The 27,435-nt window shown below is 40.0% G+C and overlaps 4 protein-coding genes across 6 annotated transcripts; 2 read left to right on the top strand and 2 right to left on the bottom strand.

Annotated features, from left to right (window-relative positions):
• Positions 1–3,777: 3,777 nt before the first annotated feature.
• Positions 3,778–7,028, top strand: myl12.1 (myosin, light chain 12, genome duplicate 1). The gene is made up of 4 exons (XM_085362257.1): positions 3,778–3,843; positions 5,230–5,429; positions 6,216–6,377; positions 6,494–7,028. Exons 2-4 carry the CDS (start codon positions 5,246–5,248, stop codon positions 6,664–6,666), a joined length of 519 nt encoding a protein of 172 aa, XP_085218383.1. The 5' UTR covers positions 3,778–3,843; positions 5,230–5,245; the 3' UTR covers positions 6,667–7,028.
• Positions 7,029–8,272: 1,244 nt separating this feature from the next.
• Positions 8,273–11,854, top strand: fastkd3 (FAST kinase domains 3). Of its 2 annotated transcripts, none has more exons than XM_085362255.1 (7): positions 8,273–8,332; positions 8,842–10,305; positions 10,400–10,485; positions 11,012–11,186; positions 11,280–11,349; positions 11,428–11,542; positions 11,631–11,854. In XM_085362255.1, the coding sequence occupies exons 2-7, from the start codon at positions 8,871–8,873 to the stop codon at positions 11,727–11,729; spliced, it is 1,980 nt and encodes a 659-aa protein (XP_085218381.1). In that variant the 5' UTR covers positions 8,273–8,332; positions 8,842–8,870; the 3' UTR covers positions 11,730–11,854. The 2 variants fall into 2 exon arrangements, with proteins under 2 accessions (XP_085218381.1, XP_085218380.1); XM_085362254.1 differs by having other exon boundaries at positions 8,837–10,305.
• An 87-nt stretch (positions 11,855–11,941) lies between these two features.
• chmp5b (charged multivesicular body protein 5b) lies at positions 11,942–15,454 on the bottom strand. Its single transcript, XM_085362256.1, has 8 exons — positions 15,306–15,454; positions 13,802–13,906; positions 13,610–13,656; positions 13,427–13,520; positions 13,272–13,343; positions 12,757–12,865; positions 12,375–12,487; positions 11,942–12,265 (listed from the first exon to the last, which is right to left on the bottom strand). Exons 1-8 carry the CDS (start codon positions 15,372–15,374, stop codon positions 12,215–12,217), a joined length of 660 nt encoding a protein of 219 aa, XP_085218382.1. The 5' UTR covers positions 15,375–15,454; the 3' UTR covers positions 11,942–12,214.
• Positions 15,455–19,001: 3,547 nt separating this feature from the next.
• On the bottom strand, positions 19,002–24,652 carry LOC146625517 (kappa-type opioid receptor-like). Of its 2 annotated transcripts, XM_085362253.1 has the most exons (4): positions 24,598–24,652; positions 23,799–24,012; positions 20,064–20,416; positions 19,002–19,531 (listed from the first exon to the last, which is right to left on the bottom strand). In XM_085362253.1, exons 2-4 carry the CDS (start codon positions 23,891–23,893, stop codon positions 19,002–19,004), a joined length of 978 nt encoding a protein of 325 aa, XP_085218379.1. In that variant the 5' UTR covers positions 23,894–24,012; positions 24,598–24,652. The 2 variants fall into 2 exon arrangements, with proteins under 2 accessions (XP_085218379.1, XP_085218378.1); XM_085362252.1 differs by lacking the exon at positions 24,598–24,652 and having other exon boundaries at positions 23,799–24,046.
• Between the last annotated feature and the right edge of the window lie 2,783 nt (positions 24,653–27,435).

Below are 27,435 nucleotides of genomic sequence, written 5' to 3'. Positions count from 1 at the left end.
TGTTCTGGAATTTGACTTCAGGTCAAACATCTGACAATTTCCATGGCAAAAATATCATGTCAGTGGGCACTTCAGGGGCTTTTGTTCTGACCATTCTTTCCTTTTTGGCTCTCACTCATCAGTGTTCAACATAATACGGTCAGCAATCAGCATGACAGCATACCTTAAACATTATGGCAGCAACATGAAGTGTGAGCCCATTAAAAGAGATAAGCCCACCTCTGTACACTGAGGGAGCTAGTACAAGACATTAAGCAGGGTCACAGTACTTCATTCTGTCTAATGAAAATAGCTTACCCACTAAACAAGCCTCCAAGGTGATAGATTTGAACTGGTTGCATTAACTGAAAAACAAGGGAGTTGCAGAAATCATCAGATAAACAGCAAGTTTGTCTGCGACTGGTTTCACGTGTGAACATCCAGCTCCAAATCAAATCAAACACAACTTTTCATTATGCATTAAATCAAAGTTCAAACTCCATCCAAACTCCGGAGGCCCTGGCGGACTGACCCCCGGGTGCCAAGACTGGCAATAGGGACAAAGTTCAAACTAATTAACATATTGTTTCAATTTGCCTAGTCTTAATCAGTTTATTATAACTTGTGTGTACAAGTGTGTATTTCATAAGTGTGTGCTGTTTAGGGAATCTGCAGATTTTCTCTTTTCAGTCAAACTTGTCTTGTTTACTTTGTATCGAGGCCTCAGTTTCAATAGAAAACCTCTCAACAAGACAAAGAAAATTACATTTCTTTTTTCATTTTAATGAACTGAGTGCTAATAACAAGTTAGATGGTTTCTCTCCTTTTTAGTCTAGATGATGTGATGTCTATGTTTTTCAAAAAAGAACTCAAATTTTGATGTGTCTCAGCACAGAACTGTTTAAAACTTTTACATAATTTGGCTTCTTTGCACGATAAAGTTTGATTCTGCATTTTAGGATGGCACGATCTACTGTGTGCACAGACACAGTTTTCTGGGCCAATGTTCAACACAGGTCTAACTGAGCTGATGATACAACCATTCACACCTGCAGTCAATTTAGAAGCTCCCGTAAACTCAACATACATGTCTTTGTACAGTTGGAAGAAGTGTGAATACCTGAAGAGGAAAATGTGCAAAACCAGCATTTAAAGACCCGACCATGGCAGCAGATCCATACCCAGAACCTCCTTGCTAGGAGCTAACACAGTGCTAGCCGCTGCTCCACCATGCCACATATAAATTCATAGTTCATATTCATATTTTCTTAAGTATTCAAACAGTATGAAAATCCCTCCATTGTTGGATTCATCTGGCTTGCACAGAACTGTTATAGTATTTTTTTTTCTAATTATCCTTTTACATTATATTCTACACACAGACCTTCATCATCCCCTCCATACTCACCAATGCTACATTTTAAAGCCGCTGTGTTACACCACAAGCTACAGTAAACTGCATAATTAGTGCGTATGACTGAGCATCAAAGAACAGCATGTAGCTGCTCAGTATCTCCTACCAAAAACATCTAAATAGCCCTGAAAATAAGCCCCATTCACCAAACAGCTGCCACCCACAGCTGATAAACTCTTCCTCAAAATACTAGCTTGTTTGAAAGTTTAAAGTTTGTATTGACACAGTGAAGTCCCCATGGTATATGAAGAGTATCATAGTCTACATAAATATGTTTTACAGAATACAGTTGATTTTATCACCTTATTGAAACAGTTTGCACTTAGTTATTATGACTGTAAGTAAAGCACAAAACTGGTAAATATAAAGCCTGTGAAGTCTTGTATTATTGACACGTTTGAATGACCACAAAGGTGTAGGTGTATTCAACTCAAGGTTACAGTTTTGAGGTTATGGTTAGCTCTGGTGTAATGGTACATTATACTGAGAGGTTTTTCTAGTGTTGTGTGGGGTTCCCACTTCAAAAACAGAAATGATTTGCTTAACCACAATATTACTCTGACTCACTAAGATTTGAACAGAAAGACAGTTCACAGCAATGAACTGAGTTTAGCTGTCCAGGAAATTCCCACTGTATGGATATCAGGGGATCTGTTGAGGCTATTTTTATCTTCTGTGTTTGTGCTGCATCAATGCTTTGAAGCTATATAAAGTTCGGAGATATGAACATATTCAGTTCACACGAAGTGACACTCTAAGAAAGGTAAGTAAATATCTCAAGAAGTGTTTAAATATGCATGAGAAGTTTCATGTGTAAGTAGCAGCCTCTAGTGGGTGAATGCAGTACTGCAATTCTAAGTAAAAATAAATAAATAAATGCAAAACTTAAAATACAATCGTAAAATATTTTCCAACATTAATTTTCTCTTTTCATTTTGAGTGGCTCGGTTGTGTCTCTCCTAAACACAGAGGAGGAGTAGAAACTAACAGTTTGGTATCTATATGTATAATTGTAAAAGTCTGGTTATTGTAAAATATATAAATATTCATGAGTCATGACACTCATTTTGTTATCAGCTTTGAAAGTGCAGTGCTAAAGGTAAGTGAACCATGCACAGTTTAAATTTGTTGTAGCTTTTTTTTTTAGATAATTATTTTGTAAACAAAAATAGTTTAACTACTAAAATCACAAATTAAGTGTGGCATACAACGAAAAAAATGATTTTACTGTTACTTATCTTCTGTAACCGGACCCACTCAATGAGCCACATTCCCCTTTTCGGGCATGCCTGGGCAATGCGTTCATGAGGCAGCACACAACCATATGCTTCACCTCTTTGTATGTTTGAAGCTTTAAACTAGGCTTCTTCCTCTGGCTTTGCTGCGAGTAAAACTTTTTCCAGTGTGAAGCTGTTTCCCTAACACTGAAAGTGATATGACAGGTGGACAACAAAGGCAGACGTGGCCTGTTTTAACTGTGAGTCAATAGTTCCACGTGTTGCTTTTGAAGCCCTGCAGCAGTAATCCTCTGTTTACAGCAATGACTGTGGTACCAACTGTTGTCTGACCCATCGTCGGACAAGTCGGACTATAATTATCCTCTATGTCAACATTTCTTCATTTTGTTATGGTTTAGTATTTGACTTCCTTCAATATTTCATTATCTTTTCCTGTTCGATTTACCTATTCAAATCTTCAACGAGGACGTTCCCAGGAAGACATCATAACATATTCTTCAACAATAAATAACACGTAAACAACATTAAAAGCCCAATGATAATGCAACAAAGGAGAATCATAAATAACAAATGATCAGTGTCAACGTAGTTTAGTTATGAGGATGACCCAAATATGACCCAAATATGACTAAATTTCTGTTTTTCCATTAAAGGAATGAATGAAATCAGCTGTTAGAAACGTGTTTAAAAAATACATTAAAGATAAATTTATGTGTTGAATAGTTTAGAAAATAAGAGAAACGTTAGAATAAATAAAATATGGAATTTAAAAAATTCCATCCTCCCACGGGGATCATTGAAACTACACACCTTTCCTTAATTGCTCATCGCAGGGAGGATGTATGTCGCTATTTCCTTAAAAGGACATATCCTTGAAAGTCAATGCAGGCAGAGAGTGGAAGTTACAATTACTCCAAAGAGGGAAGTGTTAAAAATTATTTTGTATTTTATTGCTAATAATGCTAGAATTATTTAGATATGTTTTCAAACGGAGTTTTAGACAAGTTATTTAAGAATTACAATTAGACTGAAACATGCAATTAATTCCAAATGAGAAATAATGGCTTCATTCTTGACCGGCACCCCCATAGTTCTTCATTGGTTTGGTCTGGTGTTCTGTACGGAACCCAGCAATATTATGAGGAAGTGAAGGGCGGTGGTTGAGAAAAAGAACGGCACAGGGCTAGCTGACGGTTTTCTGGAAGTTGTCAGGTAAGTCTGTGTTTATATCTTATTTTAAAGAGCTATTTAGTTGCATTAAACACACTCTGATATATACAAAACACGGATTTAATCCCGCTGCTAAAACTTCATATCTTAAAAGAAAACGTAATGTGTTGCTCACTCGTTGGTAGCCTTGAAAACACGGCTAACAGTTAGCCGCGTAGCTAATGGCTCTGTTACGAAATTGGTCGCAAGTAAAGAAATATTTTCAGCTAGTAAATCCCGCGGTTAGCTTCGTGAGTTGAAAATGTGTTTGTGAATTGGGTTATCGCCAGTGACTGTTGGGTATTTCATATAAATTATGATGTTGGTTAATACAGGCCGCAAACCAGAAGAGTGTGCAGGTACGGTCAGCTTTTTAAATCATATAAATATCGTGTTTAACTTTTTTGGCTTATTCGAAGTTAATTAATGTCAATTGTGCATTTGTATGACCGCTGGGGAGAAGAGAACATTTAATTAAAAACGCGTAAATATGATATATGCGTAAATCAGCTTTAGTTGTTAGTCAGTCGACACGGTTAACCAACAATCACCAGCTGTCTTCAGTCAGCTTTTCAGATTCATTCTCAGTAGGCATAACATTTGTCATTTTATTCTATTTTTTTATTTAATAAGTTATAGGGTAAGACGTTGCTCATATTTTCTTTCCTTTTTTGTTGCACTTGTCAGTGTTTCAGATAATATCAGCCCACATCACTGTTTTTACAGGGCATCACATGCATAGCGAGATAATACTTGCTGCCTGAGCTGTTGGAATCCATTTTCCATGAGCGCAGAGCAGCAAAACCCAAAGTGTCTGTCAACATAAAGATGTTAACGTGGGGACAGTTCAACTCTTTATTCAAGACTTTGCCTGATAAGGGCATCTGTCCTCACATCGGTAGTTTTCCTACCCTCTTTGAAAGCAGTGAGCTGATCAACCTAGAAAGATGAGGAACATTTCCATTTATAGCTCAGTGAGGGACACCTCACTGGGGATTCGCTGCCAGAGAATTATATTACCCTGCTACTCATGTGTGGATGTGACTGACAAACTCTTATTTTGAATAATGGCATCATCTACTTTGATCTAAATGCTGAATTGTGCTGCCAACTTTTGTCTGTCTTGTGGTGTTTTCTTCCACATTGTGCCTTGGCAAATGATGCTGTTTCCTGTAAATGGGGAATAAGTTGGCATTCATCCCTATAACATTGCATCCTGATTGGAATTCTTGAAGTCTTTTCAATCAAATGAAAAGTCTTTTAGTTTAGTCTTATCAGATGTAGAAATCAACCCAACCTAAATCAGTTTCCAGTTTGTTTCTCAGTAGTTAATCAAATGGAGCTGTAATTCAAAAAGATGTGTAACCTGATGTCTGTTAATTTCCACAGAAACAAAACATTCACAATGTCTAGCAAAAGGGCTAAGGGAAAGACCACAAAGAAGCGCCCTCAGCGCGCCACTTCCAATGTCTTCGCCATGTTTGACCAGTCCCAGATTCAGGAGTTTAAGGAGGCCTTCAACATGATCGACCAGAACCGAGATGGGTTTGTCGACAAAGAGGACCTCCACGACATGCTTGCCTCGCTGGGTGAGTAAAATTCTCAGACGTCTTAAGGAGGTCAAATGTATGCCATTCATGCTCTGTTCGTATTCATTTGGGTGTGTACTGATGTTAGCTGTGCTTAAACTGGTTCTACAGGCACACGTATTTAAATTTGCTTTTAGCTGTTAATAAAAATAATGATTGCCTCTATCATTTGAGCCTTTCAGGTTTATGAGTAGAGAAAAGGTGCTCTTCATAGATCTATACTGGTTCATTAGAAGAAAATGGTGCAGTAACTGCTGTGTGACCTGTTCCTGCCAATGCTACTGCTATGCAGGGTTTCCACCCATGTATTTCAAGCTCCTAAACGGAGCCGCCTACCCAGACTAATGTCTGAAAACAGCTGGTAATTTTAAGCTTGGCTTTAGGACGAGAAGTACAGCTGCTGTTTAATATACCTTTTTATTTTAACACATTCAGTAAGCTGTGAAAGGGTTAGAACTGCTAAGCAAAAGACCCAGGCAAATGTTACAACTTATTACTCTTTTACTCTTGGTCTTATAACTTGTCCGGCAGAAACCCTACACTTAAAAGGCTTCACTCTGCTTCTTTGATAGGAAGCACAATGAAAATAATAATGGTTTGAAGCTGGGATTAGCTGGCTGAAGTTGCTTTATAGAGAAATAAACACAGGGCTCTCGGTACAGAGAACATTGAAGGCAGTAAGATGTTTGCCCAATTTAGTTTTGTTCCTATTAGGATAAGAAGTTGTTTGAAAATAGAAAAGTCTCCTCTGAATTCAGTTTGCATCACATATGTTTATCTACACAGGCAAAAATCCCAATGAGGACTACCTGGAGGCCATGATGAATGAAGCTCCTGGGCCCATCAACTTCACCATGTTCCTCACCATGTTTGGAGAGAAGCTCAATGGCACAGACCCCGAGGATGTGATCAGGAATGCATTTGCTTGCTTTGATGAGGAGGGGACAGGTAACTTCCTGTTGGTGACCCACAGTCTCATGGGGTTTTTTTTGTTTTTGCTTTTTTTAATTTGAAGAGGGAACTGTTGCAGTTTCTTATCTGATTTTGACCATTATCCACTTCAGGTTTCATCCAGGAAGATTACCTCAGAGAGCTGCTCACAACAATGGGTGACCGGTTTACAGATGAGGAGGTGGATGAGCTCTTCAGGGAGGCCCCCATTGACAAGAAGAATAATTTCAACTATGTGGAGTTCACACGCATCCTAAAGCACGGAGCCAAGGATAAGGACGATTAAGGAGCTACACCAGCGTTCTCTCTGTGCCCTCCACCTCTCTGTCGTCAGCTAGATCACCATGCTGCATGTCTCAACTCCAGTTTAAACCCTATTTTAAACAAACCAAAGCAATAACTATCAACACGGTTTGCTGTGAACTTCCAGTATTGCCAAATTTACACATCTTAGAAGAAAAATCTGAATAGTGTTGTTTTGTCATGTAAAGATGTGAAGTGGCAGCACTTGGAAAGCTCTAAGGAAATGCATCTTTGCAATTCATGTGATTGGGTTTAGCTGAGTTTTTACATTTTCTAATATAAACTTTTTAAATAAAAGCCCTCTATCAAGTTGTATTTTGCTGTTTCCCTTCCATAAATGACAACTGAAATAAGTGTTGCATTATTTTGTCTTTATTTTATTGCCTCGGGTGAAACAAAATTCTTAAGCAACAGATTTCCCCCCCCCCCCTCATTGGGATTTTTGTCAAGTCTCTACAAGCCTGCTCTTCCTCCGATCCAATTCAATCAGCATGTGCAGGCTAGCACTAGGTGATGTTTGTGCAAAGTCCAGTGCAAACAGTAAAATCTGACCTTTATAAAAATGAAAGGAAAACTGCTCAGTACATACCTGCATGCTGTCTGCTTCATATCAGGGAGTGATCTAGTATAATAAAAATGCTTATCTATAAAACATATACAAAAGGATGCTAACCTACCAGATGAGAAGGACGGGCTTAAATCCATCCTGGAACTAAATTTTCTTTGGTTTTTGGCAGAACTACATTTACAGTGTTCATTTCCCAAAATCTTGTTTGAGCGATGACGCTAAATCAGTCTGCACTTTACAGCTGCGCCCTCTTTAAATGACAGTCCATGCTTTAAATGGCAGGTTAAAATACAAAATTATTTTTGGCGCAGAAAGACCACTTAACCCTCCTGTTATGTTGCGGGTCAGATTGACCCAGAACAGAAGAGATGTCATCTGCATCACTACAGAAAACGAAAATAAAAAATCTAAATTGTAAAATAATCAATGGCAGTATTTCTGACACTTTTGGATGAGTAAATTTGTCCCGGGTCAAATTAACCCAGGAGCATAATTGGTGTTCCTGGAAACCAACATAACAGGAGGGTTAAGCTATGACGACCGGCCGCAAACTCAAAACGTTATTTTGAATAGGCTTGTGCAGTGATAATGTCGCCCTCTAGTGTCTGAGTGGAAGGTTCAAACCACATGACGCTGCCTTCAATGATGCCTCGATTATTGGACATACAAAACCTATGAAGGTCAGAAAACTATTAAAACGAGTTATCGGAAATGAACATTTATTGCGAAGAGACTAAGAGAAGTGAAGGTTACAGTGAAAGTATGGATTTCAGACACTGCTTCTTTCGTCTGCTCCCTTTAGGGGTTTCATACAAATTTAATAATAAAAGAAAGAAATATATATCTTTTTCTACACCACGAATTTCAGATGTGTGAAGAGCTATGCTAATCTACAGCAATTCTCTTGTTATATGCTAATTTAAGAATTACTTCTTGATTTGGAACATCAAGACGCGTGTGAAATTAAGAAGAACAGACTTTGAGGGTGCCTTGAACGCCTCGTGCTCCTTACGGAGTCACGTTTGGTAGCATCTCCGGTGTCAGCGGTTATTTTACCCTTTTCCGCTGTTGGAAGGTCCAGGTACGAACTTTTTCAGTTTACTGTCGTCACATTTTTGTTTTTATTTATATTTCCGAAGTGTCAGCCCTATGAAAAGTTAGTACAAAGAGCAGTGCGGCTCTGCTAGGTTACACATGAGGCTAGCACCTATGCTAACGTTAGCTAACAGCAACCTTCAAGGTTGGTTCGCTAAAAGAAACTAAGACAGACGTTTCCCTGTATTTAAAACATTTTGGTGAATACCAGAGACATTTTAGTTTTCTATCAATATATATATTTAAATTTTGTAAGTAAGGTGGCATTTACGCAAGGATAATATTGTCAATGGCCAAAAATAACAGATGTTATCTTTGCCTTGAATTATTTGCATACCAGTCTAGCGTCTTTGAAAAAGCCACCCATGAACTGCTCATTTTAAACAGGAAAACGTTTGGAAGGAGTCTCTGACTCTTGGTGTTTTTTTTTTTTGTTCTCTCACTTATTTAAAAATAGTCTTAATAATTTTGTGTTTTTATTTCGTTTTAGCTCAGCTGGGACCGGTGAGTCCCGGACCAGGGTCATGGCTCTGAAGCTGATTCAGAGGATTCCGTTCAGGATCCGATGTTATCCTGCTGGATCCGTCAGGCCTCTGAGTACCAGCAGCCAGGTCTTATGTGTAACTTGCCTGTGTACATCAGCCGGCCGGTGTATCAGGATATGGGGCTGCCGGAAGCTACTACAGGACAGCGTGACGAGGAGTCTGACCACCATCGTCAGGGAGCCTGCATTCATCACCAGCAGCTCAGTGGGAATCCACAGAGATTCGGTCCCGCGGTTTTGTCTGACCCAGCTGCACCGACCCACAGCTATAGAGGAGCAAAGTTTCCTGCACCGTCTAGAGACCTGCTCCTCCTCCAGGCAGGTTTTCAGACTGCTGCGCTCAGTGGAAATCATGTCTGACACCATGGCCGCAGCAGCCCTTCACCGTGTGGCCGACTTGGAGCAGGAGGGTGGTGCTCTGACCAACCCCACTGTGTTGGAGGAGGCCACTATCAGGGCCCTGTGCTTCCAGCTGGAGCAGGACTCTGGACGGTTGACTAATGCTGGACTGGTTTCGGCTCTCTTGGCTTGCACACGGCTTTACTTGGATCCCTGGAGCACACTGATGGTAAGGCTCATGTCTGAGAGCCAGGCAAGGCTTGACAGGGGGGAGATGACCATAGGGGAACTGTGTACTCTGGGGCAGGCGATGCTGGCCATAGAGGGTCCAGGCAGTGTGATGTTGGAGCAGTTGATGGAGCAAATCCAGAGGCAGGAGCTTTCCAATTGGAGCCTAGCAGACCTTGTTGCTGTTTATAGACTTCTGCAAGGTGGTGTGGGTGTAGATGGAAAATACAGGGACCTCCTGAATGCCATGCACAGCCACGCTGTGACTGTTACTTCCCGTATGGATCCTGCTGCTGTCAGCGGGGTGCTCGGCGCTCTCGTAACCCTGAATCAGATGCAGGCCATGCCTCTTGTGATCAATCTGTGTAAGCAGGCTGTGCGGCATGTGCCTCACTTCACCGATGAGGAGCTCACCCATGTACTTGGGGCACTAATGCACTTTGGTCACAGTGATCATTACTTTATGGGGGCGATGGAGAAATATGTTCCTACAGTGGCCTTCACCTCCCACCCAGAGACAATTACTAAAGTGATGCAGTTCTTTGGACGCAGGAACATCCTTTCCCCGCCCGTCTTTGATGCCATCGCTGAGAGCTTTGTGTACCGAGCAGATGACTACAGCACCAGCCAGGTGGCTAGGCAGATCATGGCTTTTGGGAAGCTGGGATACCTCCCACCCAATGCGGGCCAGGTGTTCGGGAAAGTAGAAACTATCCTACACACGCGTTTCTCACACTTCCAGCCTCGAACGCTGCTCAACCTGCTCCATGCCTGCACCCTGGTGGAGAGGTTCCCTGTTAATTTTGTCTCCAAAGTTTTCAGCAGTTACTTCCTCCAGCAGCTGCAAGGTAAATCGTAATGCCAACACATGCTGTGTCATGAGTGCATGATTTAACAAAATATTGCTGACGTCATTTCCTGCTGTGTGTTTTTGTCCTGTAGAGCAAAGCATGGGAATTGACCGGGCTGCTCTGGCACAACTGACTCAGCTCTACATGACTGTGAAGTTGGAGTGTCCCTTCTATGAGGTAAAGTATTTAGAACAATGTGAGGGTTAGACACTTGGAAAGCTGAATGACACAGGAACAATGCAAAACCTGAATACACACCCACATGCTTAACTCATCATCGGTGTGTGAGCTTCAGTGCATTTTAGTTATGTGGCATTAGGAGCAAATTATTTATCAATTTACTTATCTAGGGTCACTTTATTGTTTCTACAGTGTTCAGTTGTATTTTATTTAAATTTGACTTACCAACCTCCAATTCCGGTCTTTTATCTAGTTTTCATTTTTTGAGATCCAAAAAGACAAACTAACAAATGTATACACGTTCTGTGAGCTTTTATAAAAACAGGATGATGTGTTTTTATTGTGTTTTTCTCATTTCAAATGGATAGAAAACACACGTAAAGGTAAACAAAAAGAAGTGAATACTAATAACATTTATACTGCTCAGTGTTTTGTTTTCAAATAAATGAAAATCTGTAAGTCACACGTCATAGCAGGCTATATGAACACTTTCCTGTGTCAACCTTTGTTTTTCTTTAATCAGGGTCCCAAACTCCTTCCAAAATACCGCGTCAAGTCTTTCCTCATGTCTGGACGCTCTCTGGAGACACCAGTGGATCCACATCTGTACAACTCTGTGAAAACTGGATTGGTGGATTTGCTCGGGGATCGTTCATACTTTGGATCGAAAGTTCTGACGCCATACTGCTACACACTCGGTAACGCACACACGCTGGTCTGCACCAGTGGTTTACTTCATAAATGTTTCCTGTAGCTTATCTACTGAAGGCTTCGTTCTTTTCTTGTTGCAGATGTTGAAATAAAACTTGATGAAGAGGGATATGTGCTGCCTGCCAGCCAAACTGATGACGTATACAAAAGGTAAACCAGTTTCATGTTTTCGATGTCAAAGCAGTGAAAGTAAAGCTCGTATTTGAGAGCTGTATGGTGACGTTGCAGGATCGCTCTGTGTATTGATGGACAAAAGAGGTTCACGTCAAACTTGAGGCAGCTTCTTGGAAAAGAGGCCATCAAGCAGCGGCATCTGCGCCTTCTGGGATATGAAGTTGTTCAGGTTAGATCCTCAACAGTTCTTAGATTTGTGTAGATCAGTAAATCCTAAAATTCAAACGAAATAGCTGAATTTGTGTTTTTCTTTCTAGATTCCTTACTTTGAGTTTGAAAAGCTGCAAAGCAAGACCAGCATGGTGGAGTATCTACACCAAAAGATCTTCCCTCACACCTACAGGCTCAGCTGGTGACCGAGAAACAGTTTCGCTGTGGTTGGAACTTCAGGGCTTTTAAAAAGGAAAAACTCCATATTTATTTTTGCTAACAGTAATTGCCAAGTTAATGTGTTTTAAGTTATCACCTGCACATGCACAAATTTAACTGGACGATAAACTGTCTTTTGTACAAAAAAATGACTTGATGGAATGATTTCTATATCACACAAGGATGAGTATTGTTTGAAAAATATAATTTATTTTGTTTTTTGCAACAGGGTGCCGCAAAAACTGTACAAAGATAATAGAAACCTAATTCCAGCAATCACAAGCTTAGTTATAAAGAGTCATAAGCACAACCTTGAATTAAAGACGCCCGATTTTTACCTTACAGTTTCTACCATTCATTGGACACAAGATGCTTTGGTTTTTATTGCTGCCTTTTTCGGCCAGGAGCGTCAGTTGGATAAATAGAAAAAAAGGGCTATGATACATGTAAAACTAGGATGATGTATTTTCCTTTACGAAGCTGGGATCTGAGGAAGGCCAAACTCGTCTACCAGGACACCATCCTGAAAGAAAAAGAAGGAATTCCCATGAATAATGAAAGCATAACAAACCAAGAAGCTATAAACTAAATAGAAATTTCACAGGAAACTGTAAAAATCTTGTGATCAGTACCCTGTTTGACTTGTCGCCGGGCAGGCCCTCTGGGATGGAAGGAGCAGATGAGGCCTCATCGAGGTAGGAGCTGTCGTCATCCATCAGCAGCTCGTCTCCCAGAGCGTCCAGCTCTGTGGACAGAACAGCATTTAAAGATCAGGAGCTCTATCACTTTAGATCTGTGTTTAAACTGTCTACACACGTGAATCCTTAAAAAAGTCCTGTGTGTGCACAGGGATGTCAGTGGAAAAACTAGAAGCCTTTTTTATGAAATCCACACACTGGTCACATATGCTGCAAAGATAAGTCTTGACCAGAACTGCTGCAGCTTTGTACACTGTAATGTTTTCTTTTTTAATGCTGTATATGTGAAATCCAGGCATATTTGTGTTTTCCTGACCTGCTTCCAAGTCGTCCTCGTCGATGTCAGGTGTGCCATAGCTCCTGCTCATCGCTTCCTGGATCTCGTTGGCATCCTCCATCATGTCCTCCAGCTGGTCTTGGAGATCCTGAATATTTAAAAAAAAAGTTTGAAGCATTACATTTGTGTCAGCAGCATCTTTGGTAATTTGATAACCTGCACACTCTGCTCATATTTAATCTGGGCTGTTATTAATCCCTGCTGGCCAATCACCATTAAGGATCTTTCCTTTACAGGACTTATCTAACATGTGTATTTGACAACCAATACAATAGTTTCTGGGTTTATCTGGATGTAGCTGCACAGGCAGAGACCACCCTCACTAATTTGTGATGCACAGCGACTCGTTTTGTTCTATCAGCAAACCTTCAAGGGTTAAAGAGTTAGCACCTAAGACTGGTAACTGAATTTCAATAATAATAATTAATTAGTTAATTATTAACTAACAGCCAAGTAGCTACATTAACTGCTGTTAAAATAACCTGAAAGCATACCTCAATTTTATCAATCTTCACATTCTTGTAAGCCTTCTTCATGTCTTTGAGGCCAACTTTCATGGCATCAACCTAAAAGAAAAAAAACAAAACATGTTAGCACACAAAGTATTTTCTTCTGTAACTAAGATCTGGTCCAGTTCCTGTTCTCTTACTGTAGTTTTAGTGTCTTTCAGGTTTTGGATCGCGTAGTTTGTTTGCTCCATGTTGAACGACTGCTGCATAAGATTGTCTCTCTGGCCTTCATACCTTGGAGCCGTGAAGAAATAAAGTTATGAGAGCAATCAAGGCAGCAGCTTAAATAACTTACCCTTTCTTTAGGAAGTAAAAGTACTCACATTCTCTTCTGCTTTAGCACTCTCATTGCCTTTTGCTTGACCATGTTCTAGTGGGGGAGAAAAAGGACAAACTTGTGGAAAACCCCCTCACAAACTGTAGGAATTATTTTAGAGAGGTTTATTTTGATCTTGAAAGTTTTTAAGAGACACCAGCCTCTTTGTCTTACAGTACAACCGGACAACAAGACTCACCTTTGAAGGCCCATCTCTCATCTTTTTCATCTGATCTTTGTACTTCACAAGTTCAGCATCTAGTCTGGCGATTTTCTTATCAATGGACTCCGCCCGAGAATCCACCTGAAAGTAGAAACATGACATCAATTTTAGTTGATCTTTGACAGTAGGACCATATTATTATTGGAGCTCTTTTTAAAGAAGAACACAGTAATGAATTCAGGGTTTTTCCTGGTTCAGAATAGGCCACTAAATGGTCCTACAGATGTTGAAGGGCATCTACAGACTATGCTGCCTATGTTTTATACCTCCGTGGTTGCAATAGTGGTCTTGTATGCGACAGTGTGCTGGGGCAGCTGGGTGAAGGCAGTTGATGGCAACAGATTGAACAAATTGATCGAGAAGGCTGGTTCAACTCCTCAGCATCTTGGACAATCCATCCAAGCATGACCCTCTTGATTAGTCACCACAGCACACGAGTCAAATGACTCACTGCCACAAGGTGCAGGCCTGAGGACTACAGGAAGTTCCTTTCTACCTGTGGCTATTAGACAGTACAACTCCTCCCTCATGTGATGCATGAAAAATATACACATGCACAGCAACACTTCCTAACCCATCGACTCTTTACCAGATGGGACAATTATTATTATTATTAATACAGTATCATTTGTAGTTTATTCTCCATTGTCACATGCTACAATTCCCTATAGCATTAAAAATATTATTTAAAACACCACTTTCTGCCTATTTACTAATCATACTGACATTTATACTGTCCTGTAGACATTTTGCTGTTGTTCTCACCTGTGTCTTATCTTTCCAGCAGCCGTTCAGTAGTTGATCATAATTTTTTTTTTGTGTGAGAATGCTTTTTCTCATTGTACCGAGCATCTAAAAAGGCACTAGGGATTTCCCTTGGGATCTATTTTATCTCATCTTATCAGAAACTAAGCATTTTCCTGTTATTTCAGGCCATTTGGTGGACACTGTAAATGTATTTTATGCTACAGTAAATTAAAAACAAAATATTTTTCTATCACAGCCGTGGTAATTTTTCTGCGGTGGGCGCTAAAACTCATCATCGTTAAACACGTCCTTCATCTGCAGTCTGACAACCAGTTTAACTGGTTCATGTCTGCTTATTCTCTTTGTTTTACTCGGAGAACAACATGGTTTGAGCTCAATCACAGTCAAATGGCTCAAATTCCTGCCCAACGTTACACAATGATGACCCATTACCCACACTGACAATTGATTGTTTTCTTTGAGAACCTTATTTACCAACTGACACTGTCAACTCAAGGCGTTAGGTTTTAAGTCTACGAGACATTAAAAACATAAAAAAATAACATACGATTAATCTAGAAAATAATGTATATTTCCGAAAATTATATCTCCAATTAAATATGTGAACCCGTGGCCTGTTTGGTCCCCAGAAACTTGGCTAACACTTAGCTAACTGTCTTTGTTTACTTCGTTTAAAGATCCTTCCGAAAAGTTATTTCCGCCTCATACTTACGCTTCCGATGCAGTCCGTCAGGTTCGGTGGCGGACCTTTAGCTTTTCCTTTGCCAAATATGCGATTCATTTCGGCAAAAATAAGGTGAAAAGTGTAAAAGAAGAGCTACGTTTGTTTGTCTGTCAAGAGTTCAGTGTCCAACTAAACACCCGGAAAAGCCCTTCCCATGACGTAAGGGGAGTCACATGGGCTTGACTCACCCGGCCACGCCCTCCTCAGATTACTGTTGTGCTGTTGTATGTGTGCTTGATTATTGGCCTGCCTCGTCTTTATATGGCGCAATTAAGTTCTTCAACTAATTCTTTTTCTCTCTCTTTTTGCCGTTTAGATAGCACTAATTCTAAAAATTAAACACAACTACACAAAATTTGTACAAAATTCGGGGTCCTAAATTAACTTGATATGATATATATGAAATATTCTATCATTTCATATATTATGTCTATTAGTAAGCTCAAGTATTCCAGTTATCCACACCGCAGCTTGTAACTAAAAGCTTTATGCCCCCCACTCCGCCCACACACTCTGATAATATTAAAATTAGGTACATCTTTGTAGACATAGCCTCGCCAGCCTGTTTAGTTCATTTTCTTTTATTTTCGTTATGCTTGCTGCCTTCAAACAAACATGCTGTTAAAAGCCATCTGCTTTTTCCATAAAAGCACTTATTATTTGTAGAGCCCTTTTCAAAAGACAAGTCATTTATGAAGGAGAATACAACAGAACATGTAAATTAGGAAAAAAGTGTTAGTGGCTCAGAACCTGAATGTTTCCTTGTTTTACTTCACTGATAAAAAGTTTAGAAGAGTTTGTCCTTATCCAAACAAACAGAAATTTCATATGGATTGTTTAAAGCAAAATGACGCATATTTTCAGTATCAGACTACCGACTACAGACTCGGTACTCTGTATGTAAATAAAATTCCTTTGACCTGAACTTAGAACATGAACCTACATGAATCTAGTCTGTCTGTTCTTCTTATGGCTTATTTCTACACATACAGAAATAGTCCAAAAACACTAAGTGCTGGAATTTGCCTACAGTAATTCATACACTGCCATGATAAGTCAAATCAATTTAGTAATGTTGAAATATGAACAAATCAAAAATGAGGTTACTAATACTAATAATAATAATAAACGATTACGATTTTGTATCAGGTGCATTAATGGGTGAATAATGATCAAATGATCTGGAGGTCTTGTGAATGTATTATAATGAACATAATAAAAGAAGTCTGAGACAGAAGCTTGTAATGTGGGAGAAATCATCAATCATCACCTGATGTATCTTCTTATCCCGTAGTCTTGCAGAGGTGGCACAATTGAGATCCAGTATGTGAACACTAATATGGACTGCTATACAGAAGCTTCTGTTTATGCCAAGTTATGTGAATGCAGCTATTAATCATTGCAGTTTCTTTAAAATAAAAAACAAAACAAAGACCCCACATTGCATCCTCTTCCCTCTGGGGGGAGCTGATGGCTTACAGTAAAAAACTCTTAAACTGTAGAAGTCTGCAGAGTCACTGCCTCCAATAAGAATCTCTTCAAGGCTTCAAAATCTATTAAAACAAGTCACCAAAAAGGAGAGAGATTTGTTTTCCTTAAAACAAACAAACAATGAGTATCCGCTATCCCCGAGCTTGTCACACTCCAAGGAAAGAATCATTGTGTATTTGTTAAACTTGTTTTATTAAGCTCTTCACAGACAAGTTTTAATCGATCAGTACACGTCCTGCTCGAATGACGGCAGGAGAAGCCAATGTACAGCATTAAACTGTGAGCACAGAGATGAAAAAGAAATAAATAAAAACTACAACGATGCCTCGATCACAGTGTTGATTCTTAGAATAACGTCTCTTATTTTTAGAACATCTGTGCTTTATCTATTTTTATGTCCATATACATGTGTCAGCAAGAGATTTATCAACAAGTATTAGCTAAAGATGCTTTTTTTTTAAAATGAGATAGATGACTTTCATGTAGTATTTGCAGTACATTCAAAATAACAGCACAGTCCATGAAGCTTATGGCTGCTGATGTTGCCTTTACTATCATAGCAGTGATGATTAACATGCTACAAATACAGTATATTTTCATAAAGTCTGTGCAAAGATTTTCATTTTGTAGTCTATACAAAATAAGTCTTTGTATAGAGACTGAGATACTGTACAGTTGTTAGAATATTCTGTATTTTTACTTGTTGAAAGAGCTAATCGGCTTATCAGACTGCACAACAATAACAGTATGACAGTTCAGCAGGACTACAGTATGTGTATCATGGTAAAAGCCATATACAAAGCACATATCATTATTAGTTATATACCATAAAGTTAACAACTTATCAGTCTGGACACAAAGCCAGGGTCAAAGCTGATAGAGAGCCCTCTGTCAAATTTTAAATGCACATTCAAGTCCAGGATCTTCCCTCCACATTCTCTCATTGATTAACTTGCTTTGATGCAGCTGAATGTTGCTTTTTGTTTTTTTCTTTGACTCTTACACAACTTCAAAGTCCAACACGAGTCAGTGAGTGCTCTCACACTGTGGTCAATCAGCACCATTCAGGCTCTGCACAGATGTGAAAATGTTTTTGGCACATGTCTGCTGTCAGCGATTCATGCAAATATCACCGGCATGTCAAATGCATTGAATAAAAATAGCAAACATTATAATATGAAGTGCTGTTTGACCCCTATCTAGTAATCATTCCTGAAGTCATTTTTCTGCCGCCACAAACATTTTTTCCTGGACTTGTAAAGGCACATTTGGCAAATGAAAAATGATAGGAGGAAATTTTGGGAATAAACAGCATTTGAGAGACAAATGAATCAAAACTGATGAAACTTGATATGGGCCAAGTGATTTTAATCAGTCTCCTGCTCGTTTACCCTTTAAATAATCATCAGTTCTCCTAAGATATCTTCACATAATTATCTCATGACCGTGTGTGCAATATTGTGTAATGATGATTTTATGAAATGCTAATCTGCTGATTATTTTGCCAGTAAGCTCAATACCCATCTATCCATCTCCTACTTATTCAATTCAGGGTTGTAGAGGTGATGTAACGTATCTCAGCTGTCAGTACACCCTGGGAAGGTTGGCAGTCTAAATTAAACTTATGGCTAAATAAATCATCATTAAAACAGTAAGCGATCATAAATTTGTTTTAAAAATGTTTAATTAACTGTCACGTATGAAATCAAAATCTTATTTAGGATGCTGGATGGTGCGAATGTTTAATTTTTCCTAAAAAAAAAACCCTCCCTGAATAATTACTTAGTCATCAAAATAAATGGGGATTCATGCAATAATTGGTTAATCAACTAATTGTTGGACCTCCATCAACAGTAATCCATATTAATTATAAGCAGCACTTTCTTCTTTGACCTACTTAAACAGAAACAGTGTTTGGTTTACATCCACCTGCCAGGTTAAACCATAAATGCACAATCTTTGTCTCGACCTACAATCACAGGCTGCTGTGAAGGAAAGTGTCAGAAGTCAGAGGACACTAGGATGGATTGATTTGGATTTATGGACAACCACATCGATGATTATACCCTGGGTGATAATGAAAATGAAGTGAATCCAAAACCCAGTCTACATTGCTGTTGTGATGTGGGTTAAGCCCAGGTATTGTGAGTCTTCTTTTCCAGTGTGGGAGATTGAAGACAGTTCCACTGCTAGTCATGTCGGCTTACCAGTCCCATCTGGGTTCTCCAGGGGAACAGCGGCCTCTCGCACAGTGCTGGGGGCCTTTTTGCTCCCTGACACCTTCTCCCCCTTCAGTCTGGCTGACAGGCAGAAGTCTTTGAAGCAGCGTTTGAAGTTCTCATCCAGAAAGGCGTAGAGGACAGGATTGAGGCTGCTGTTGGTGTAACCCAGAGCCACGCAGAAGAAGTAGGCGGCCATGATGGCGGTGGTTTCCGGCACGGTGACGAGAGCTTTGACCAGGATGAAGATGTGAATGGGCGTCCAGCAGACCACAAACACGGCCACCACGACCACCACCAACCGCGTGATCCGGCGCAAGTTGCGATCCTTCTCCCTCGAGCCGGACAACATTCGGACGCTCTTCAGCCTCAGGACCATGAGGGAGTAGCACACGGTGATAATGAGCACAGGCACGACGAAGGCAAAGACAAACACTAAAATCTTCATCAGTGTGTCCCACTTTGCGTAGGGATCGGGGAACTGCAGCGCACACTCTGTTATGTCTGTGGAAGAACAGTGGAGAGAAAATAAAGTCCGAAGTGGCAATTTTATTTATATGACATGTTTTATGAAACTCAATGTAATTAACACTGAAAATAAAAACAGAAAAACCTGTAGGTTTGATTATGTCTTAAGTCAGTGAAAACTTAAAAAAAGGCATTCACACACAGCTGCCAAGTATGAACAAAAAGGTTTTGAGTCTATTTTTGAAGTGCACTTTATGATAAATGAAATTCCACTTCACAATTTTCTGCAATCAATTTAGCAAGTTGCTGTAGAATAGCTAATCTGCACTCAACAAGGGAACATTTTGCTCTAAACGCTTTTTTATTTCTTACATCATCTATATTCAGGAAGGATGTGCTCAATTTGTAGCTAATGAAAAACTCTTCAGTGACGGATGGATTTGATATATTGAATATATTTCTGTTCTTAACATTTTATTAGTACATGCTTGGAGAGTATTTGCTATGCATAGAAAGTGGACAGAGACTCTTAAACTTTTTGTTAGACATCGGGGAAAGACTTCCTCACCGCTATTCGTCTGAGTACCGCCCAGCACAAAAGCCGGTATCCCTGCAGCCGAGGACAAGATCCAGATGCACACGTTTATCATCTTGGCCTTGAGGGGAGTGCGGAAATCCAGGGCTTTCACGGGGTGGCACACGGCCACGTAGCGGTCCACACTCATCATGGTGAGGGTGAAGATACTTGTGAACATGTTGTAGTAGTCGATGGAGATGAAGACCTTGCATACCACCTCGCCGAAGGGCCACGTATTCAGAAGGTAGTCAGTGCTCTGGAATGGCATCGTGGTGGTGACGAGGGCGTCGGCGAGTGCCAGGTTGAAAATATAAATATTGGTGGCCGTCTTCATCTTCGTGTACCTGTTAAATATGCACAACACAAAGTTGTCCTGTGAGGAGAGATACGGCACTGTCTCGGCAGCCGTTATTGCTTCGCAACTCAGTGGAAGACCTTTGTTCTGGGCTCTTTGTGAACTAAACATTGTCCATTAGTCCACAGTGCTTTCTTGAATTTGTAATGCAATCTTTCAGGCTCACACTTCATTGTTATATGTAAAGTGGTGCTGGATTGAAACCATATCCAATGAGCTTTATACAATTGTGTATTTACAGATTTTTACTTGTGGTAGCACCAATGCAAAATACATGCAGAATTTTGGGGTTTGGGTAGAAATTTTAAAAAGTTGATATTTACTTGCTATAGTATGATCTGCAAGAACCTAGAAGATTCACCTAAAAGAATGAACTTCTGTTCAAGATTACAGCAAAATTATCATAAAGAGCGTCAGTGTTTCACAAGCAAACTTTGGTTAGAATAAACTGCATTCGTGTCATGTTGGAGTAATCAGAAAAATTTGTTTCCAACTGGAAAAATTATTGTGAACTCCCCTCCATTTGAGATCAACCTGAAAATAGACGTTATTTTGCACAATTTGCAGAGTTGCTGGTATTATATACCACAATATAGTGGGCTAAAGTAATTCAATTACTTATAAATGGTCTACTATTCACAAGCAGTAATCCAGAAAAAGAGACAGGTAAAACAATATTTCTTTATAATACAGCCCTCTGAAACCAGATATCATCGAGTTGCTTAAACAATGTACTTTTTAATTTAAGGAACCTATTAGCAACAAGTTACTTTAGCTAATCATGAAGACAAAAAACCCAAGAAAATAGTTGTGACCAGAAAAAAGAAGTTCAGTCTACCAGAAGTTCACTATTGAACACACTGCATGTCTTTTATTTATGGTGTGATTAACCCAAAATGTAGAAGCAGTAAATTAAATTTCAAGCTAACTAGCTGCTAGCTTCAGCTTTATATTCATAGATAAAGCTCAGTCCTCTGAGCAAAAGAGAAATTTATTTGTCATGATATAAAAGTTTTTTTCAAGTTTACTTTTAGCCACTTGGGTTTAGTTCAGCAGGCACTGACTTTGATATGTGGATTAATGTGTTAGCAAGCAGCTATTGTGTTTTTTATACACATATAGCAGAGAATAAGCGACGTTATATTCACTGGGAGTTGTAAATACATTCAGTGGCTTTACTTCAGTATGTAACGTGTTCAAGTGCAGTTGTATACCAAATATCTAATCAGCCAATCATATGGCAGCAACTCAGCAGATCTAGACATTGTAGTGGATCTAGTTCAATCTGAGAATAAGACTGGAGAAAAATGTGATTTAAGTCCCATTTTTGTGTCAGATGGGGTAGTCTGAGTATTTCAGAAACTGCTGATCTACAAAGGACAACCAGTATAGGATTTACCAAAAAGAGAAACTATCCAAATCAGCAGTTCACTGATTGAAAATATCTTGTTGATACAAGAAGCCAGAGCAGAATACCCTGACTTTTTCAAACTGACAGGTGAGTAACAGTAATTCAAGTATCCACTTGTTGCGACCAAAGTATGCAGAAGAGTGTCTTTGAATGGATAACATATCAAACCTTGAGGCAAATGGGCTACAGCAGCAGAAGACCACAACGGCTGCTACTTCTGTCAGATAAGAACAGGAAACTGAGGCTACATTTCACATAGACTCATCAAAAGTGAAAAATAGATTGGAAAAACCTTGCCTGGTTTGATGAGTAAGTGTTACTGCTTCTCCGACTTTTGCATGGTAGGGTCAGAACATGAAAACCCTTATCCACCTTGCCTTGTATCAGCTGATCAGGCTGGTGATGTATAATGATGTAGGACATATTTTCTTGTCCCCCTTTGAACTCCTCTGAGCACTGCAGCCTACCTGAGTATTGTTGCTGACCGTCCCTTTACGACCAAAATGTAGCCGTCTCCTGATGGCTTCTTCCAGCAGGATAATGCACAAAGTTCAAATCATCTCATACTGGTTTCCTGAACATGACAATGAGTTCACTGTACTCAAATGGCCATTTAGAGGCCAGGGGGTGGAATGGCAGATTCACATCATGGATGTGCAGCTGAAAAATCTGCAGTAACTGTGTGACGCTATCATGGCAAAATAGACCAAAATCTCTGAGGAGCTTATGTCAGATTGTTGAATCTGACATAAGGAATAAGAGCACACCTAAAAGCGAAAGATGGTAAAACGGGCAGTTTGGCTATATAAAACATGACATGTCTGAAAATCAGACAAGCGGCCTAAAACATCTATTTTGTGACCCAAATGGACTTTATTACATTTGAATAATTGCATATATTTCTTCCCAATAAATCAGCATTAAGCATCTTCTTCCTTCAGCTGTTCTCTGTGGAGAAACAGTAAAATGTACACTCTTGTCTGTAAAGTGATGTGAAAAAGCTGACTCCTGCAGACAGGCGAAGCCATCAACCTGATTTGAGGTAATTGTTGTCGAGGAATTGAAGCATTCTGGATGGCACTGCAGCAGTTCACGTTACATCAGATAAGATTTGTTGCTCACACAGACCATAAATAAAGCCCAATGAGGTGTAAGCATGTTATTGGGTTGACAAAGCACCACTGGTTTCAGATGTAATTAATTTTATGCCTGCCAGGCCAGACTTGATGAGAAATGTATAGAAACCCATTATATATCTGGGAGGTCTTGCTGGAGAGTTGCCATTCATAAAGTTGGCATGTTTCATTTTCTGGAGGAGGTAGAATTAGCTCCCTGTCACCAAGCTTTTGAACATTTAATGTCAGGTTAGAAATGACGACATTCCCTTTCTTTGCCAAAATGACGTCTTGTTTTCTTTTTTGAGACTTGGGGGTTTAAAAAAGATCGTTCTCTATCTGGATGCTGTCTCATACCATTTTAAATGCCCATTTTGTCAATTCTTTCATGAGCTTAGAGCATCACACCTTTTTTTCAGTGTCTCTGAAGCGCATCCAAAAACAAAATGCAGGCAAAAACAAGAACTGTGACTAACACCAGATGGCCTGGAGGTCACTGTGTAAGCCCAAGTCTGGGTGCTCTTATTCCCAAGCAATAACATTTGCAAAGGCAGAGAAGAAAAACATTCCTCTGGCTGGATCTTGATTTCTTAAAAAAAAAAAAAAAAAGACACAATAGCATCTTTTCTCTTTTCTTTTCTCCATAGAAACAGAGAAGTGATTTCTGGCACACATGCGGATTTATTATTTATACTTTATGGTAAATGGTAAATGGCCTGTATTTGTATAGCGCTTTACTAGTCCCTAAGGACCCCAAAGCGCTTTACACATTCAGTCATCCACCCATTCACACACACATTCACACACTTTATGATGTTATACAAAGTGGGGAGAAAAATCCTTACCTAATAATCACATACATAACGAGGCAGTTGCCCAACAAGCCGACCACAAACACCACGGAGTACACTGCGGTGATGATGGGGATGATGGGAGACATGCTCTCCTGCTCCCAGCTATCATCATCGTGGGTCACATTGCGGCTGTCAGAGTATCCGGATACCCAAGCAGTTGAATTCGCCGGACAGTCTTCCAGCAGCGAGGAGAGGCACTTGGTGTCTTCTTTGTAAATTTCAATCGGAGTGCTTTCCATTTTGACACCTGTTTGTTGTTGGGCTTGGAGGAAAAAAATCCTTTCTGGTTAAGACTTTTAAAATCGAGTTACTGATAAATTCTGCGTGTTGAATTCAGAGATGTAACATACGGCAGGCAAAAAAAAAAAAAAAGATATGGTGATATCGGAGCAACTGAGCTGCAAAAAAAGCATCTAGAACATCTTTACTCAGTTATAAAAAGGAAAAAAGTTTGCACGATCAATTAATTAATGCAAAAACATCACACCTACACAAACTTCACTTTGGTTGTGGAGACGCGCGCAGATCTGGCAAAACACGTCCGGTAAAATACGCGCTGTGCTGCGAATCGTTGAGGGGAAAACGCGCACTGTAATGTGAAGCTTGCAGTTTACTCACCTTAATCACTCAGAAAAAGAGAGAGGGGGGGAGAAAGAGACGACGCTGTTTTTATTTTTAATATATCCTCGCAGGTATAATTCAGCCCGGCTTGTTTTGTTGCCCTGGTGAAGGTTACGGCTCATCAAAGTTTGGGGATGGTACTGCGCGCCCGGAGAGGAGCAGCGGCAGCTTTGCGGACCCTCGTGCACACGCACTGATGGAGAAGTGGCGCGCAATCAGGCTAGACCCACCACACACACACACACACACACACACACACACACACACACACACACACACACACACACACACACACACACACACACACACACACGCCTACAACATTCACCCAAAATATGAGATGACAGAGCGATGACAATAACCTGCAGGCAAGCGCACAGCTTCCCACAATCACCATGTCACAGCCGAGTAAAAACTGTTGAGCATAATGAAGTAAGATTTGTGCATTAGAAGCACTGAAAAGGTTTAGACGAGATTAAAATTGCATCTATGTTGCAGTTTATTAAAAAATGGTCCTATAACGATGTACAGGGGCTCGAGGAAATTCTCCGTGGGCAAAGAAAACACGTTTTTCCTTTTAAGTTGTGAATTCAGGCGAGAGTGCAACAAATACAGCCTCGCTGATGTTTAGGAGTGTGTGTGTGTGTGTGTGTGTGTGTGTGTGTGTGTGTGTGTGTGTGTGTGTGTGTGTGTGTGTGTGTGAGAGAGACAGAGAGAGAGTGTCTCTGTATATAAGATAAGATAAGATAAGATAGAACTTTATTAATCCCTCGGGTGGGTTCCTCTGGGAAATTCGATTTCCAAAAAGCACAGCACCGACAGAAGTTACAGAGTTATATGTGTCTTTGTCCTAAAAAGTACTTGAAAATGAGGGTGGAAAGTCGCAATAACGCAACCCAGGAGCCAGAGGCAGTTAAAGATGGATCCAGGAGAACCAGGGAATCCTGGAATTGTTTTTAGTTTTACCTATTTTAGGGGGATATCTGTGTGTGCAGGTGACTATTACTGTGCATAATTATTAGGCAACTTAACAAAAAACAAATATATACCCATTTATATATATATTTTTTTTTACCAGTGACACCAATATAACATCTCCACATTCACAAATATACATTTCTGACATTCAAAAACAAAACAAAAACAAATCAGCGACCAATATAGCCACCTTTCTTTGCAAGGACACTCAAAAGCCTGCCATCCATGGATTCTGTCAGTGTTTTGATCTGTTCACCATCAACATTGCGTGCAGCAGCAACCACAGCCTCCCAGACACTGTTCAGAGAGGTGTACTGTTTTCCCTCCTTGTAAATCTCACATTTGATGATGGACCACAGGTTCTCAATGCGGTTCAGATCAGGTGAACGAGGTGGCCATGTCATTAGTTTTTCTTCTTTTATACCCTTTCTTGCCAGCCACGCTGTGGAGTACTTGGACGCGTGTGATGGAGCATTGTCCTGCATGAAAATCATGTTTTTCTTGAAGGATGCAGACTTCTTCCTGTACCACTGCTTGAAGAAGGTGTCTTCCAAAAACTGGCAGTAGGACTGGGAGTTGAGCTTGACTCCATCCTCAACCCGAAAAGGCCCCACAAGCTCATCTTTGATGATAGCAGCCCAAACCAGTACTCCACCTCCACCTTGCTGGCGTCTGAGTCGGACTGGAGCTCTCTGCCCTTTACCAATCCAGCCACGGGCCCATCCATCTGGCCCATCAAGACTCACTCTCATTTCATCAGCCCATAAAACCTTAAAAAAATCCGTCTTGAGATATTTCTTGGCCCAGTCTTGACGTTTCAGCTTGTGTGTCTTGTTCAGTGGTGGTCGTCTTTCAGCCTTTCTTACCTTGGCCATGTCTCTGAGTATTGCACACCTTGTGCTTTTGGGCACTCCAGTGATGTTGCAGCTCTGAAATATGGCCAAACTGGTGGCAAGTGGCATCTTGGCAGCTGCACGCTTGACTTTTCTCAGTTCATGGGCAGTTATTTTGCACCTTGGTTTTTCCACACGCTTCTTGCGACCCTGTTGACTATTTTGAATGAAACGCTTGATTGTTCGATGGTCACGTTTCAGAAGCTTTGCAATTTTGAGACTGCTGCATCCCTCTGCAAGATATCTCACTATTTTTGACTTTTCTGAGCCTGTCAAGTCCTTCTTTTGACCCATTTTGCCAAAGGAAAGGAAGTTGCCTAATAATTATGCACACCTGATATAGGGTGTTGATGTCATTAGACCACACCCCTTCTCATTACAGAGATGCACATCACCTAATATGCTTAATTGGTAGTAGGCTTTGGAGCCTATACAGCTTGGAGTAAGACAACATGCATGAAGAGGATGATGTGGACAAAATACTCATTTGCCTAATAATTCTGCACTCCCTGTACTTTCGAAAAAAAAAAGCTCAGCTGGTGCAAGAATATCAGTTCGACCCAGGTTTTAACATCATTCATTAGTCAAATACAAATGCAGCAGATGTTGTAATGTAGATAAATAAAAGTGCTCAAATTCAAAGAGTTCTTAACTTTAATTGATGGTTGCTGTTAAGCTATAATCTAATACAGTAATTAATACACCTTTTCTTTACACTGTGAAATCTGTTGACAGTCTATGTAGAAAAAAGAACTGCATGTCCAGTGTGAATCACTTCATAGCCAAAATATATTAGCATATCAGGTCACCTGAATGAATCTTGACAACCTGTGAATAATATTCATGTTCATTAAAGCTGAGTCACTATATATTTGCATTTCAGAGTGCCTTTGAGTAGCTCATAAACCTGAACCGATTTTAATAAGGACAGATGAATAAAAACTGAAAGCAGAAAGGAGATGATGATATATGTATCTTTTTAAACTTCTTTTCCCCCATGCTTCACCAACTTGTGTTCTTCTTTTCTTGCTGCGAAAGTAAGGACGAGACTCACCCAGACAACAGAAAGTACAGGAGTTAGGAAGAGCATCTGCTCAGCTTAAATATATGAAAAAAATCCCTCACTGTGATGTTTG

This window comes from Diplotaxodon limnothrissa, linkage group LG9, assembly GCF_057381915.1.
Source record: "Diplotaxodon limnothrissa isolate DT_005_m linkage group LG9, D_limnothrissa_male_GT1.1, whole genome shotgun sequence".
In the NCBI taxonomy this organism is placed as follows: domain Eukaryota; kingdom Metazoa; phylum Chordata; class Actinopteri; order Cichliformes; family Cichlidae; genus Diplotaxodon; species Diplotaxodon limnothrissa.
This window is presented reverse-complemented; position numbering and strand designations above follow the sequence as displayed.

Coding starts and splice junctions, on each gene's coding strand:
- myl12.1 (XM_085362257.1), top strand. CDS start 5,246: ATGTCTAGCAAAAGGGCTAAGGGAAAGACCACAAAGAAGCGCCCTCAG. Junction 5,430..6,215: donor CGACATGCTTGCCTCGCTGG/GTGAGTAAAATT, acceptor TTATCTACACAG/GCAAAAATCCCAATGAGGAC. Junction 6,378..6,493: donor CTTTGATGAGGAGGGGACAG/GTAACTTCCTGT, acceptor TATCCACTTCAG/GTTTCATCCAGGAAGATTAC.
- fastkd3 (XM_085362255.1), top strand. CDS start 8,871: ATGGCTCTGAAGCTGATTCAGAGGATTCCGTTCAGGATCCGATGTTAT. Junction 11,187..11,279: donor GCCATACTGCTACACACTCG/GTAACGCACACA, acceptor TTCTTGTTGCAG/ATGTTGAAATAAAACTTGAT. Junction 11,350..11,427: donor ACTGATGACGTATACAAAAG/GTAAACCAGTTT, acceptor GTGACGTTGCAG/GATCGCTCTGTGTATTGATG.
- chmp5b (XM_085362256.1), bottom strand. CDS start 15,374: ATGAATCGCATATTTGGCAAAGGAAAAGCTAAAGGTCCGCCACCGAAC. Junction 13,657..13,801: donor TGAGAGATGGGCCTTCAAAG/GTGAGTCTTGTT, acceptor CTCCCCCACTAG/AACATGGTCAAGCAAAAGGC. Junction 12,866..13,271: donor TGAAGATTGATAAAATTGAG/GTATGCTTTCAG, acceptor TTAAATATTCAG/GATCTCCAAGACCAGCTGGA.
- LOC146625517 (XM_085362252.1), bottom strand. CDS start 24,046: ATGGAAAGCACTCCGATTGAAATTTACAAAGAAGACACCAAGTGCCTC. Junction 20,417..23,798: donor GTTATGTATGTGATTATTAG/GTAAGGATTTTT, acceptor CATATTTAACAG/GTACACGAAGATGAAGACGG. Junction 19,532..20,063: donor CGGTACTCAGACGAATAGCG/GTGAGGAAGTCT, acceptor GTTCTTCCACAG/ACATAACAGAGTGTGCGCTG.